Source organism: Salminus brasiliensis, chromosome 22 (assembly GCF_030463535.1).
Source record: "Salminus brasiliensis chromosome 22, fSalBra1.hap2, whole genome shotgun sequence".
NCBI lineage: Eukaryota > Metazoa > Chordata > Actinopteri > Characiformes > Bryconidae > Salminus > Salminus brasiliensis.
Window position 1 is genome coordinate 12,605,311 of NC_132899.1, and position 15,002 is coordinate 12,620,312.

At 39.6% G+C, this 15,002-nt stretch overlaps 1 protein-coding gene across 1 annotated transcript in view; it reads left to right on the plus strand.

Moving 5' to 3' along the window:
* Positions 1–15,002, plus strand: part of myo15b (myosin XVB) — a 33,898-nt gene that overhangs the window by 8,071 nt on the left and 10,825 nt on the right. The window contains exons 19-42 of the mRNA XM_072667933.1: positions 549–594; positions 888–1,012; positions 1,189–1,267; positions 4,090–4,137; positions 4,262–4,324; positions 5,093–5,150; positions 5,242–5,366; positions 6,342–6,437; positions 6,620–6,855; positions 7,132–7,301; positions 7,531–7,603; positions 9,051–9,224; positions 9,418–9,536; positions 9,707–9,777; positions 9,964–10,042; positions 10,164–10,196; positions 10,362–10,463; positions 10,555–10,673; positions 10,765–10,968; positions 11,059–11,125; positions 11,307–11,408; positions 12,193–12,358; positions 12,517–12,607; positions 14,429–14,660. Coding sequence (XP_072524034.1) covers positions 549–594; positions 888–1,012; positions 1,189–1,267; positions 4,090–4,137; positions 4,262–4,324; positions 5,093–5,150; positions 5,242–5,366; positions 6,342–6,437; positions 6,620–6,855; positions 7,132–7,301; positions 7,531–7,603; positions 9,051–9,224; positions 9,418–9,536; positions 9,707–9,777; positions 9,964–10,042; positions 10,164–10,196; positions 10,362–10,463; positions 10,555–10,673; positions 10,765–10,968; positions 11,059–11,125; positions 11,307–11,408; positions 12,193–12,358; positions 12,517–12,607; positions 14,429–14,660 — 2,678 coding nt within the window. The remainder of the gene's footprint in view (positions 1–548; positions 595–887; positions 1,013–1,188; positions 1,268–4,089; positions 4,138–4,261; positions 4,325–5,092; positions 5,151–5,241; positions 5,367–6,341; positions 6,438–6,619; positions 6,856–7,131; positions 7,302–7,530; positions 7,604–9,050; positions 9,225–9,417; positions 9,537–9,706; positions 9,778–9,963; positions 10,043–10,163; positions 10,197–10,361; positions 10,464–10,554; positions 10,674–10,764; positions 10,969–11,058; positions 11,126–11,306; positions 11,409–12,192; positions 12,359–12,516; positions 12,608–14,428; positions 14,661–15,002) is intronic.

A 15,002-nucleotide genomic window follows, 5' to 3' on the forward strand; every position in this document is an offset into this window, starting at 1 on the left:
TTTAGCCTTGCACAGATAAACACTCACTTCTACACTTTTTATTTCCTTGCACCCTTCTTTTGACGCCCCCTTTCTTGAAAGGCCTCAAGCAAAGCCACAGTTACGTGTAGCAATCTGATATGCAGAAGAATCTGCAGATGATATGATGCACAATGATGCCAAAGTTACAAAAACACCATATTTTCCCAAAGTGGCTATTGTGTTTTACCGCACCAGGTTTAACTAGAAGGGCTAGCAGGGCTTTCGCTAATGGGATAGGGGTGCATAACCTTTTGGAATTGAATGAAGAGACAACTAGTTTGAGGTTTGTGGTTAGTCCATTTGATGTCCTAAACTCCCATTTTCAACTATTCCAATTTACATACATACAGTTTTACATACATACAGTATATTTTCTTTTTTTTTTATTATTTCATATTTTTTTATTAAATTATTTTCTCATGCTTAAATAACCCTTTCCTGTATGACATGTTGCCTTCATATTCAATGTGAATAAAATTAAACCAGCCTTAGAGGTTGATAATCTGTTCTTTCTGCTTTGCTCTCAGGTGTAAGACCACATTTATCCGATGTTTTAAGCCAAACTATGTCAAGGTAAACTCTGAGCTTTACTGTCTAAATCATGCTTGAGTTATTCTGTCATGTTGAATGCAGAGGAATGTTGTCTCTTTCATTAAAAAAATCTCAGTTTCTAAGAGAATGTTACTAAATGTTACTTTTGATCTGTTCATAATAAAATCCTTATACAATGTCAGTATAACAAGGACAGTTAGTGCTTCAAATGGTGTAACAAGAATATACTGTATTATAGTGGCATGCAGTTCTTAAGTCCTTTGTAGCTGCTCAGTTCTTTATGTTGTGTTACGTTCATCCTTCTACTGTCTTAGCTCCCTGGAATATTTGATGTGGACTACATCACTACACAGTTGAGACATGGAGGAATCCTAGAGACTATCCATATTAGAAAGGAGGGGTTTCCTATCCGTATCCCTTTCAAGTACTTCATGGAAAGGTGCTGAGTTAAATGCATAATGAGAAGCTAATTAGAAATTTAAAACATGGTTCTGGAGTACAGACTCGTCAAGGATCATTACTTATCTCTTGGATTTTCTGTACTGTTCTGTACTATTATTTACACTTTTTCCCCCACACTTCTCTAATTGAGTTTCTCACTCCTTCTGGTGTTAGATATGGTGTGTTGTTAGCACAGAGGCCTACACATCTCTCTGATAAAGAACAAGTTGTTTCCCTGCTGGAGGTCATTGGCACTGAAGATGGTCAATACCAATTAGGACGGACTAAGGTACACTAAAATGAAAGTTTTCTGCTGTCATCACTTATAAATCTGTTGAAAACTGTATGCCACTCATACTCTCCACTGCAATAAAAACACACACTCTCACAGGTGTTTATGAAGGAGTCTCTTTACCAGCGGGTGGAAGAGAAATGGAGCAGCACTCAGACTTGGGCAGCTATCACCATCCAGAGGAACATTCGCGGTTTTATCTGCAGGCGCAACTTCCGATTCTTCAAACAGAAAGCCATTGTCATCCAGTCTCACATCAGGGGTCATCAGGCCAGGTACGAGAGGAGCAAAGCTCCAGAAAAGGGTGGGAGCATGCAGCATATTTTGCATAGTGGCAAAAATGTTTGTTAAGCACGTACAGTAAATGAGCTCCAAATTATTGACCAAGCAAAAAGGGCATTTTATATTATAAATGATCTGTCTATATCTATATTATCTGTCTGATTGATGGGTACTGTAGGTGCATGATATTTTGTGACCTTTTATGATTTGTCACATTTGTGACTAGAGGGAAGCTACAAAATCAAAAGTTGGCACAATTAGGCCCAGTTACCCAAAAAGTCTTAATTTGTTTCTGATAAAACGGCCCCTTAATACAGCAAGGCTTATTACACACAAAGGTGCGTTGTTCAGTAACTACAGGGATTTCTGTACAAACTGGTGGGGCTATTCTTTGATCATAAAAGTTTGTAATAACACTTTTGACCATAGGCAGTTTGACACCTTTTTGCAAAAAGCCTTGAGCCTTTTTCCTCAAATTTCATTACACTCTAAGCATTCAGCATTTACTTTGACTTTTCCCGACTGAGTCACACCAAGCTACTGTCTAGGAATGCACAAACGTGGGTGAAGAAAACAAAGAGATAAATAAAGAGATAAATAAAAAGAGTTATGTTGCCCTCTCTTGTTTGCAGGAAGTATTTTAGGAGACTGAAGAACTCTTTCACTCAATTCTGGGCAACCATGATGATTACCAGGAATACCGTCAAGAGACGACAGTGGAGGGTAGGACCATAACGGACTATCTCTCTCTCTCTTTCTTTCACTCTCTCTTCCTCCCCTGTCACATGTACCATATGTCACAGAGAGGAGTTTTATTGGATGTTGTCTAACACACACAGAGATCTCTGTATTACTAGGTATTACTCATTGCCAGGCAACCAGCTCTGGTTTATTGCTCAGATAATGTTATAAATTCCAACCTCACCCTTCTTTCACTCTTGATCTGAGCTTGGTTTTTATAGCTCAGAGTCAGTTTCTGGAGGCGTCCACTGCTTCCAGATCAGCCACAGATATACAAATGTAGTTACGTGTAGGGTCGAAGTATGAACATACGTCATTGGAAAGGATTTAGAAAATAATCTAATTGAGGCTTGCTTTAATTGAGTGACGTTTTCTCATATCTTCACACTAGTTTTTTTTTTTTTTACAATCCACTATGAATATAATCCACGTTTTAAACGCTTTACTCTGGGCTCCTGCCACAAATAAATCCGTTATTTTATCAGTTTAATCCTTTTTAAATCAATATTTTACTGAATACTGAAAAATTGCCCCAATAAATCTGAATGAGCATTAAATGTATTTTCTATAATATTAAATATCTCTTGGGGCCCATTTGTATTTCCTCATATATTCTGAAAACAACATTTAAACACAATATTCTGCATAGTGCAAGATTTTCTGATCCAAGAGAAGGTGTTCTGCTCAGCGGGTCAACAAAATTATAACAGCTGAGGTTCTTGCCCATCTGCCCTTTCATCTTTGCTCTCTCTCTCTCGCTCTCTCTTGCTTTGTCACACTCTCCCTTCCTCTAAGCACACACCTTGTCGCACTCCTGTCCTCTTTGGACTTCAAACCCTCACTTTTAATGAGGAATTACACATCTTTGCCTGCGTCTGTAGGAGCTCCTTTCTGTTGACTACCACTCTTCCACCACACTGCCTTAGGTATGTTCTGTTTCATTACTATGTAAGCTTATATATTAGGTTTAACCAGATAACACCAAACATGATGTTAAAATATTAAACAGCGATATAGAGAAAATACTCATAGTGATAAGGTGGCAGAAGACTCATAGTCAGGCTGTTATCCTCTATGACCACTTTTACTCGCCGCACGAAAAAAGAGGAAGAGACAAAAAAAATTATGCTGACTTTTTTGGACCACTTCCCCATTTCTTGTCATTGTTTAATTTAGGCTGGACTATGTCCTGCTTCATTGTCTAATTCTGTTAATCTGTATTGTAAAAATAAGAATGAGGGTATGTTGGTCTTCATACAGAGTAGATTTTGTTTTTTATCAGAGGAGTAGATTTAACTTATTTTATAGCTCTGATGGAAGAAATGTTTAGAATTTTACTCTATGGTGCTTCTGAAAGTTATTTTCAAATATAGTAGAATCACAGAGATAGATGTGTTTAGTAATGTCTAAGCTTAGAGGTATCTTTGAATTATTAGTCTATTCTAACTAGCTAAGGTTTCTTTCTTGGGTAAATAGCAAAGCACTTTGTAAGTCGCTCTGGATAAGAGAGTCTAAATGCCATAAATGTAAATGTAAATGTAGATCATAGAAGTATTATGCATTTCCCTCATTTTTAACAACCATGGTAAACAAAACAAACAACAAACAATCCCAGCCAATAATAATGCAGGGGTGGTTTAATGAGAGTTTGCCGTGTGGGGTGGGACTAGGTGGGAGTGGTGCTACTGGAATATAAAAGAAGCTCTGCTGCTAAGAATAGTCCTGTTGAATCTTTACTTTAGAGCTGATCACACCCGTAGGAGGACAAGAAGGAAACTGACAAAGGATGTTACGTAGACGTAGTACAGGTGTAGTGCATAAAACCCAAAAGAGTCCAGACAAATTCACGAGCATAAAAGCATATTGTCTTCATAACAAAGACTGTGATTGTTGATTGCGGAGTATAATACAGCCTTTGCTTTGATGTTACAGGAACACGAAGAAAGAACCAGAGTGAAACATATAGCCAAAACCCGTTCTACCTATTCAGGGATGGTAAGATCTCACTCCTTTATACCTTTTCATCTCTGGCTTCAGCTTTGAGCTCCTCTGTGTAACTGCTTAAACTACAAGCACCCTATTTGTCCTTCAATTTCTAGATTTATAACTGATAACAACGTAACTTACATAAACCACATGGACAAAAGTGTTGGGACACCCGCTTATTCATTGTTTCTTTGGTAATCCAGGGTAACAACATGAGCTGTTTTTGTTGGAGTAACTGTCTCTACTGTCCAGGGAAAAGGGAAAAAGGCTTTCTACTAGATTTGTTCCATTGCTCTGAGGATGTTGGTTAATCACCGCCCTGCCTCATCTCCAACTATCCAACTCATCCCAAACTTTTGTATGGAGCACAACCATTATTCCAGAGAACACAGTTCCACTGCTCCACAGCTCAATGCTAGAAGGCTTTATACCCCTGTAGCCCACACCTGGCATTAGGCATGGGGCCAATAGGTTTATGTTTATCTGCTCCAGAAAGTCCTATTGGTTGTACTTCTCTACAGGGACAAGGGAAGCTGTGTGTGTGAATTTGCACATCTGTGTCAACAATTGGTCTAACTTAAAGTAACTGAGTGTATTTATTTAGAAGGGGTGTCTGCAAACATTTGGCCGTATAGCGTATCTAGTAACCAAATAGTGTATAGTTTTATAAGGAGCAGCCTGTATTCATGTAATTACTTAATATAAGCCTGCGGTTTAAAGAGTTGGATTGAGAGGGTGATGTCAGGATAGTTTGTCATTATTCTGTCTATGTTTTAGGATGTGGGAATGTTGGAGATTCCGGCTGAATTATCAGTCAGGTTACGAAGTGCAACAGGTAAGAGAGAAAGTATTATTTTTTATGTGATTTTTATCATTCATGTGAGTTGATATTTGTTAATGTACTTATTTCCTATGGTCCCAAACAGGCCGTCCACAGGGCTCAGGGGTCACAGAAGTAGCCCCACCACAGGTCAAAGCAGAGCACAGGCTCTCCTTGCCCCCTGATATTGACAGCTACCCATTCTCCCGATATGCCAACACAGTTCTGAAGGTACAGTGTTCAGATCCATTGTTCTCATCTGCATGATTTTGAAGGCACTGCAATTTCCCACAATGCACTTGTAATTTTTAGAGAGCACCATACATCAGTGGAATGTGGACCAAAGTGCATTGCGAAGCTCTTGTTACTAAGCAACAGACAAAAGAGTGTTAGCTAACATTAATGGGAGACAACGGGACTTATCAGGCTCTCTTGACACAAAAACAGCAGCCCAGTTAAGAACAAATACCCTAATGGATGGTAACTGTTGTACAATGCTGTGAAAAAGTCATGAAAAAAATTCAGTTTCACATGGCCAGACAGGTTATAATGAAGTGATGTTTAGCTTCAACAGGTCTGACAGTAATCATGCTTGGATTGGCTAGTGAAATCGAACCCAATTGTCAGTTGAAACTGGTTGATTTAGTAGCTAAGGGGGGCATTACTTTACTATTGTTCATGGGTGATATAGGCTTTGAATAAATCTTTATCTTCAATAAATGGAATGATCTTTTTAAAGCTGCATTGTGTATTTAGTTGTGTTGTCTTATTATCTTATATTCAAATAAATTGGATCATCTGAACCATTTAAATGTGACAAATATGCAAAAATTATTTATATATTTTTTTCTTATTATCTTTTTCTCCCTCATTCTCACTTTTCAGAACGTTATACCTGTGACTATGGCTAGGAATTAGAACCCAGAATCAGATTCACTTTAGCAACTAATGTTGATTTGTTTATGCCACTGGTGAATAATTATACAGTTTGATAATAAGAAAATGTAATTTGGTCATTTATGAATTTTTTGTAAACTAAACTTCCGCCCCATTTAGCACAATAGTAATGAAGGCGTATAGGTCAGTTTTGGTCATAGCCAGTGTCACAGTCAGTCTAAATCAGTGTAAAACAACTTATGAAAGTGTTGAGATGTGGATCAATGTTAAGTTTGTTGAGTCACTATTTGTTACTTTAAACTGTTACAGGATGGATGGTGCCAGGCTCAAGATCAGTCCCTCCAGAGACCACTCACTTCTCTGGAGCCTGAGGATGCCCGCACTGCTGTGGAGATATACAAACTGGTAAATGAAAAGAGTGTGCCCACATGATACTGGCCTCATCTTTGTCTACATGTAGTCACATGATGTATTTTAACATTTTGAAGTAGAATTTAATTTCAGCATTTCTCATTTCCAAGCCTAATTCAGCATCTTCTGTCTAATTCACTGCATCGTGTGTACTTGCTGTCTGTCTTTCTTCACAGATCCTGCGTTTCTGTGGAGACTCAGAGCTGACTGGCTGGCAGGAGCAGATGTTGGGGAACTACATTGTGGAGAAAGGCCAGACCAGACCTTCGCTCAGGGATGAGATTCTGGCCCAGCTAGCCTACCACACCTGGGGTCGGGAGGGCGAGGAGGGCTCCCTGAGGGGCTGGCTGCTCCTTGCTTGCTGCCTCAGTGCCTTCACTCCTTCCCCTACCCTGGACAAACCACTGCTTAAGTATGTCCTCCATTATATAAGGAAAATGGGTATTGTAGGAGGTGGTAAAAATGAGGTTGCGGATTTGCAGTATGTGTGTAATGACCTGTGTTTTAAGGGACAGATATAACTATTATATGCCAATTTTTGTATTATTTTTGCTAGAAATAGTATTTTGTATACTTTGTGTCAAACATTTCATGATGAATGAACCAATAAAAAAGCTATTGAACCTAATATTCATTATATTAGTATTATTTGTGTTTCTGTGACTGACATGGCTTCTGTTTTTGTCAGGTATGTGTCAGACCAGGGTCCAGGAGAATACCGTTCTCTGTGTCAGCATAAGCTTCTCACTTCTCTCCAGCTGCCAGCACCTGCCTATAGACATCACCCGCCCACTCAGCTTGAATGGACTGCCAATCAGAGGAAAGGAAAGATGGTTGTAGATGTCAACACCTTTAATGGTTAGAACAGACTGAGTTGTTGTCTATGAAAATTTAAGCATGTAAAGTAAATGCATTATGTAGCATACCTTATAGACCAGTAATACCTGATAGGGTAAGGGTATTGTATTGCACTTTACCTCTGGCCTCTATAATGCTGTCTTAGATCTTGATGGTGGTTTAGAGGTAACCACATGGCCAGATAATTATTTCAAGACTGATACAATGTGCTTTGTTTTGGTTTTCACAGAAGAGAAGCTAACAGCCGAGGTGGAGTCCTGGACCACAGGAGAACAGCTTGCCTCTTGGCTCCTGAGCTTCAGGTAGGTAGAGTTATAATTACCAAAGTTTTCTTTCTAAAACTGAGGGCTCTGAGTGGTGAAATGAACTAGGCACTGCCACTATGGTACGAGGATCATTATTTCGAATCATGCATCACGAGTCATGCTGCTTGTCATCAGCAGCCGAAGTCAGAGAGATCAATTGGCATTTCTCTTATGAAATGCATGACATACAATTATGTACTATATCACATTGCTGTTAATACAGTATTGAGTAATATAATACTTTCTCTGCTTCTCTGCTTAATTTCTTTCTCACTACTTAAATGTAAGAATGACTGATTATAGACCAAGATTATAATAGCTGAATAAAACTAAAGCCAACATTCAAACTATTAAAAACCATTTTTAAACTAGCCCTGTCCCTAACTGACTTTTCGATCTGTCGCTCAGTAATATCCTCTTTTATCCTTGCACTCTGATGTCTGAGCTGTTTGCGATCTACTGGCTAGACGGCTTGTTCTTTTATGAAAGAAATCCACTCCTCCCTCACTGTCTAAAGAGTCCCATTTATTTCCTGCGTTTAGAGAAAAATCAATCATAGTTTTAATGCCCAGACCCAAACCAATAAACGGTGCCAATCTCCCTCACAATTAATTTATGTTTTTCTTTTTTCCTCTCCACTGGTATTGTATTGCTATTTTTACTGTAATTTTAAGCATCATTTAGCCTCCTCCATTGGATGGGATGAGTAATATGGGTGGATTTAAAGCAAATGGGTTTTGGTGTAATCTAATTTATGTATCAAATTAATTATTTTCATACAAATTCATATTTATACACTGAAAACAACTGAAACAGAATAAATAGTATAACAATGGTGAGACTTGTTTTTGTGGATTTAGGAGTCACCAATCTCATCTCTGTAAATACATGCTCAAACGTGTCTCAACCGACTTAAAACACACCCAGATCTCCATTTGTTTCTCGCAGACAAATGATGTGGTTAAGAGCACAGTAAGAACCACTTTGACCTCGGTACAATATGTGGTATTCTTCTGCTTTGTGGTCCAGTTTGAGGCGGATTTTTACCACAAAGCATGACATAATGCTGATAATAATGTAGTTCCAATTTTAGCTTAAATGTTGAAGTTAGGTCTATCCATGCAATTACACTAAATCATTTTCTAATGTAGCTTTTCAATATTAGCCTAGCATCTTTTATTGTAAACTAAAGAGGCACACATCAGATAATAAACATGTCTTGGCTGCATCGAATGCATCTGGGGTAACACATAAATGTTAATTATTATTTGCTGTACTGTTTCTGCACCAATAAAATACTGAATTATGCCATATCCTGCATATTACTGGACACGTCTGTATATACAGTGTTTCTGTTATGTTGTATAGCAGAACTAAGCTGGCTTAGAGAGTCATTTAGAAACCAAATATAACCTCTTAGTGATAAATTGTGTGTTATCCTCAGGGGTGTTCCTGAGGCTCATCAGGGATGGTCCGTGTCTCTGTTGGCTGGAGAAGGCTGGACTGACCTGAATGGCTCCGATTATGTGATGGATCTGTTGGCTGAAGTGGAGGCGGATGTTGCACTGGGTCAGTCATCTGCCCACCCTGATTACCTCTTCAGTGACATGGGGGACAGGTGTGTTAAATACAGATTCATGCCTTACTGAATGTTGTAAAAGACTGAATGATTGTAAATTATATAGCCTTATTATGTAATGTAATATTATGTTATGGATACATATTAAATTACTAGGCTTAATTATAACTCCTACTAACTAACAACCTTATTATTGGTTAGTGAAATTCAGTTTTTAAATCCCTAAAATCAGAAGGATGTCCCCAGAGATGGATGACTTCATCCCTCCTGCTCCAACCATGCAGGCTCCTGGCCTTCCTCCTTTAGAAGGAGCTGAGTGGGAAATGTTTGATCCACCTAGCAGATCTCAGGGTGGGTACAGATATTAATAACAGGATTCACTTCATGGTGTATCTACACAGTAAGATTGCATGTCTTAAACAGGAGATACAATTTCATAAAAAAGACTGCTCTTGAAGTAAATAAAAAAAAAAATCACATTTCAGAAAGCCTTCTGTGATGCTCTCATATGTTCTTATTAGGATCCAGAGGCCCTCAGATGGATTCCTATGTGGATGACCTGTTCGACCCTGTGCTGGATCAGGGCCCTCCGGTCAGTGCAGTTCAGTTCATTTAAAATGTATTTATGCAGAACATAGTTAGTGCTGTCTTATTCCATATTTGTAAGTAGATTCTTCTCAAAAGCTATATGTTTGGTAGGTTAAAATAAAAAAACAATGTGAATAGTTGTTGGTATTGTTAGTTGACATGACATGACTGAGTTTCTATATGGCTTTAGGACTTTGAACGCATGGCCATGCTGAACCGCAGAATGAGAGGAGGAGGAGGGATGCTGCCTAGCATGTTTACTGGAGCAGGTATACTTACTGAAGCTCATCCTACCATAGCCATTAAACTACTGTTAACTGTAGAACACCAATCATGGATGCATTTATGAACTCTTCTTATGAAGTCTTCCCACTCCACTGTTTTATATAGGTGTTCCAATGACAGTTCCAGGTTATTCTATGGGTGAGTGGATTGAATACCACAGATATTCTGAAAACTGTTTTATTTGTTGCCTGTTTAGCGCTTACACATATTGTCTTATAATATCAGAATCAGAATTATTTTACTTGCCATTAAAGATTTCTCTTGATGCATATGGTAACATAAATTTAAAAATCTACTGATCAGGAATGCCCATGAATCCAGCCATGGCAGGCTATGGTGCCACACCACTGATGCCAAACATGATGCCTGTAGCTCCTTCGATGCCTATGATGCAGCCCATGCAAGGTAAGGATGCTTTTACAAGCCACATCCAACCAATGTTCTTAAAGCAGGGTGTGACCCTTAGCTTTCCCAATGCCTGTTTCCTTTTCCCTAGGTATGATGATGCCAGGTGCCATGCCCCAAACTCCTGTGCCTGCCACCCCACAGGCTGTCAACCCCCAGCAGCTGGCTGAACAACAGCAAGCCTTCATTAACCAACAAGCTTTGCTCATGGTGAGAATACAGAGGGCTGGGTACATTTTACCATTGTCTATTTTGAAATATATTGAGTATATAAACAGAATGTGCATATTGTTTCCTGCAGGCCCAGCAGATGACACTGCAGGCTATGACACTCTCCCAACAGCAGCAGATGGGGCAGCTGCAAAAACAACGGCAGCAGCAGCAGCCAGAGGAAAGTCCGCAGCCGCAGCGTTTGCAGACCCCCCCATCTCCAGCAAAACCTTCTTCTAACCATCCTTCAACACAAAAAACTACTAGACCACCTGTGCAGCAAGTCAATCCTGAGGTAATGCAAGCATATGCATGCAAATGATGATTTTACACATGCATGTTTGTAAGTAGCCTTTGGTTTAAATTCTTTACCTTGTTTCTACAGCCTATAGCAAGTGAAGTAGATCAGCCAGAATCCTTCAATGAGAAGAGAGCCTTTTTCCAGAACATCGGTGAGGCAGTTTTTCTCAATTGATCTCATAACAGTACACAAAGCTGTGAGAGTACTGTTAAGTTTTTTGTTTTTTTTACCTAGCTGTAAATTTTGTTTTTTTCAACCAATATGGTTAAGTTCGATGCTAGATAAAATTAAAATGATATCCTTACAAGTAAATATGATTTTGTATAACACAGGAAATCAGGATGCTCGACCGAAGCCTGCTCCGAAGGTTGCTAAACCACTGATCTATGCCTCTCCGCAGCAGACACAGCCCACCTCCCCAGAGAAGACTGAAGGTTAGCATTTGTCTATGCAACAATTATTATTATTATTTTTTTTTTTGTTTAATTAGCACAATGTTGAAGATACTTCATTACTACATTGCTTTGTATCTCCAGGGCAAAAAATAAAGGGGCAAACCTTTTAACAGCAGAAAAAAATTAATCAATGAAGTTATAGAAATATATCTACAGTAATTATTTGTCCAAACAAGGCTGGGAGCTTTTCTTTGGTGTTTCCTCAGAAACAATCATTAGAAGACCAGAGTTCACACACATGTCAGCCTGAGGATAGAAGCTCTCCTTAAAATGGCTGGCACCACTCATTAAAGCTACAGTCTTACTGTGCACAGCTCTGTCATACTGTCTTTGCTGTCTAACAATTATTTTTTTCACAATTTTAGGTTTTAACAATTCTAGCAAACTGCTTACTGCACATTGTGCCAATATTAATCCCATAATAAGAACAACTATTGATTAGCTTTTTTTTATATAATATCAGTATTGCCTTTAAACCTTATAATCAACTAGTGTTCCTAGACTTCATTCTACTTCATTATAAAGACAGAGATAAAACAGATGAATCACTGTTTAATACCTTGGTTTTATTCATATTGATGTACACATTAAAATTGTGCTTTCCATTTCCACTTTCCATTTATTATCATTTTGTGTCACTTCATGGTAAACATAGGGTCTTTGATGATGTTCAATTATAAAATATACATAAACAAAACAACAATTAAGTTGTAAGGGTTGACATCCAGCCTTTTTAAATTGTCTTCTCTACTATCTCCTATAGCAAGACCACTTCCTGAGCCACCTAGACAAGCAGAGTCACCCAAACTGGAGAGAAAGTCTCCTCAAGCCTCTCCCACTAAACCAGAACCCAGCAGCAACATCCGAGAAATTATCAAGCAGTACCAGAGCCGACCTACTCCACAGCCCGAGGCCTTTGAGCCTGTCAGGTATGGGGAGTCATTAACCATCCCGTTCTCTGCTACACTATGCAGTTAATTACTCAGGACAAGGTTGTATAGTTCTTATCTCTTGGCAAGGCTCCCAGATTGGAACGAGGTAACTCAGTGTTGGGTTATGGTAATGGTGCGGACTTTGAACTTTTCAGGGTTCCTTCCAAGCAGTTTAAAAAGAAGAATGACCCTAAAGAGGAAGCACTGGCCCTTCTGAGAGCTAAAGGACCAGTCACCCAGCAGAAGGTAAAATGCCCAACCTAACGTTTATGCTTAGTACACCTGTATACAGTGCATCCGGAAAGTATTCACAGCGCTTCACTTTTTCCACATTTTGTTAGGTTACAGCCTTATTCCAAATTGTATTAAATTAATCTCTTTCCTCAAAATTCTACACAAAATACCCCATTATGACCATGTGAAAAAAGTTTTCTTGAGAGTTCTGAAAATTTATTAAAAATAAAAAACTAAGAAATCACATTTACGTAAGTATTCACAGCCTTCGCCATGAAGCTCAAAATTGAGCTCAGGTGCATCCTGTTTCCACTGATCATCCTTGAGATGTTTCTACAGCTTAAATGGAGTCCCCCTGTGGTAAATCCAGTTGATTGGACATGATTTGGAAAGGCACACACCTGTCTATATAAGGTCCCACAGTTGACTGCATGTCAGAGTGCAAACACCAAGCATGAAGTCAAAGGAATTGTCTGTAGACCTCCGAGACAAAATAGTCTTGAGGCACAAATCTGGGGAAGGATACAGAAACATTTCTGCTGCTTTGAAGGTCCCAATGAGCACAGTGGCCTCCATCATCCGTAAATGGAAGAAGTTTGGAACCACCAGGACTCTTCCTAGAGCTGGCCGGCCATCTAAATTGAGCGATCGGGGGAGAAGGGCCTTGGTCAGGGAGGTGACCAAGAACCCGATGGTCACTCTGTCAGAGCTCCAGCGTTCCTCCGTGGAGAGAGGAGAACCTTGCAGAAGGACAACCATCTCTGCAGCAATCCACCAATCAGGCCTGTATGGCAGAGTGGCCGGGCGAAAGCCACTCCTTAGTAAAAGGCACAAGGCAGCCCGTCTGGAATTTGCCAAAAGGCACCTGAAGGACTCTCAGACCATGAGAAACAAAATTCTCTGGTCTGATGAGACAAAGATTGAACTCTTTGGTGTGAATGCCAGGCGTCATGTTTGGAGGAAACCAGGCACTGCTCATCACGAGGCCAATACCATCCCTACAGTCAAGCATGGTGGTGGCAGCATCATGCTATGGGGATGTTTTTCAGCAGCAGGAACTGCCAGACTAGTCAGGATAGAGGGAAAGATGAATGCAGCAATGTACAGAGACATCCTGGATGAAAACCTACTCCATAGCGCTCTTGACCTCAGACTGGGGCGACGGTTCATTTTTCAGCAGGACAACGATCCGAAGCACACAGCCAAGATCTCAAAGGAGTGGCTTCAGGACCACTCTGTGAATGTCCTGGAGTGGCCCAGCCAAAGCCCAGACTTGAATCCGATTGAACATCTCTGGAGAGATCTGAAAATGGCTGTGCACAGACGTCTCCCATCCAACCTGATGGAGCTTCAGAGGTACTGCAAAGAAGAATGGGCAAAACTGCCTAAAGAGAGGTGTGCCAAGCTTGTGGCATCATATTCAAAAAGACTTGAGGCTGTAGTTGCTGCCAAGGGTGGTTCTACAAAGTATTAAGCAAAGGCTGTGAATACTTATGTAAATATGATTTCTTTGTTTTTTAATTTTAATAAATTTTCAGAACTCTCAAGAAAACTTTTTTCACATGGTCATAATGGGGTATTTTGTGTAGAATTTTGAGGAAAGAGATTAATTTAATACAATTTGGAATAAGGCTGTAACCTAACAAAATGTGGAAAAAGTGAAGCGCTGTGAATACTTTCCGGATGCACTGTATACTACATATATATGTAGTATATATAATAAAGATATAGTAGTATAGACACTATTTCAGAATTGAACAGTTGTCCATGATCTGTACCTAAACAGTTACTGTCCTAAATAGACAGGTGTTCTTTTGTCCTCATTTGCAACAGAAACAGAGGGTCCCTCCTCCAGAGCCCAAAAAAGAGTATCCCCTTGCTCCTCCACCTCCTGAAAAACATGCTCCTCGCTCCATCTCCAACAACATGAGACAAAAGCAGCGCTCTCTAGCTGACCTCTTCGGCTCTCAGCGCTCTCAAGCCCCGCCTCCACCCCCTCCAGACCCTGCACCAGTTCTGCCCATTTACATCCCTGAACCGCCTCCGATGGCTGCACCTGGACTGAGTGAGGGACATTGTATTTTGCTGTATTATGAACTGGTGAAAGTATAGAAAGAAGCCAAGTTTTAAACTGTTCATACATGAAATACAGCTCAATGTGCTTCATATAATTACTGAATTTCTAAAAAATAAAGTAAAAGTGAAAATATGAACAATATAAAGTGTCATCGGCAGTTTGATCCCTGGTAATGCCACAGCCTTTCATGGCTAAGAGTCCCAGAGATCACAATTAGCAATGCTCTCTGTGGTTGAATAGCCCTCCCTTAGTTGTTCCATTTTAGCGCTCTTCAAGAACACTGTAGTGCACTGTAACATAATAAAGCACGAACACTAAAAAGCAAACTGC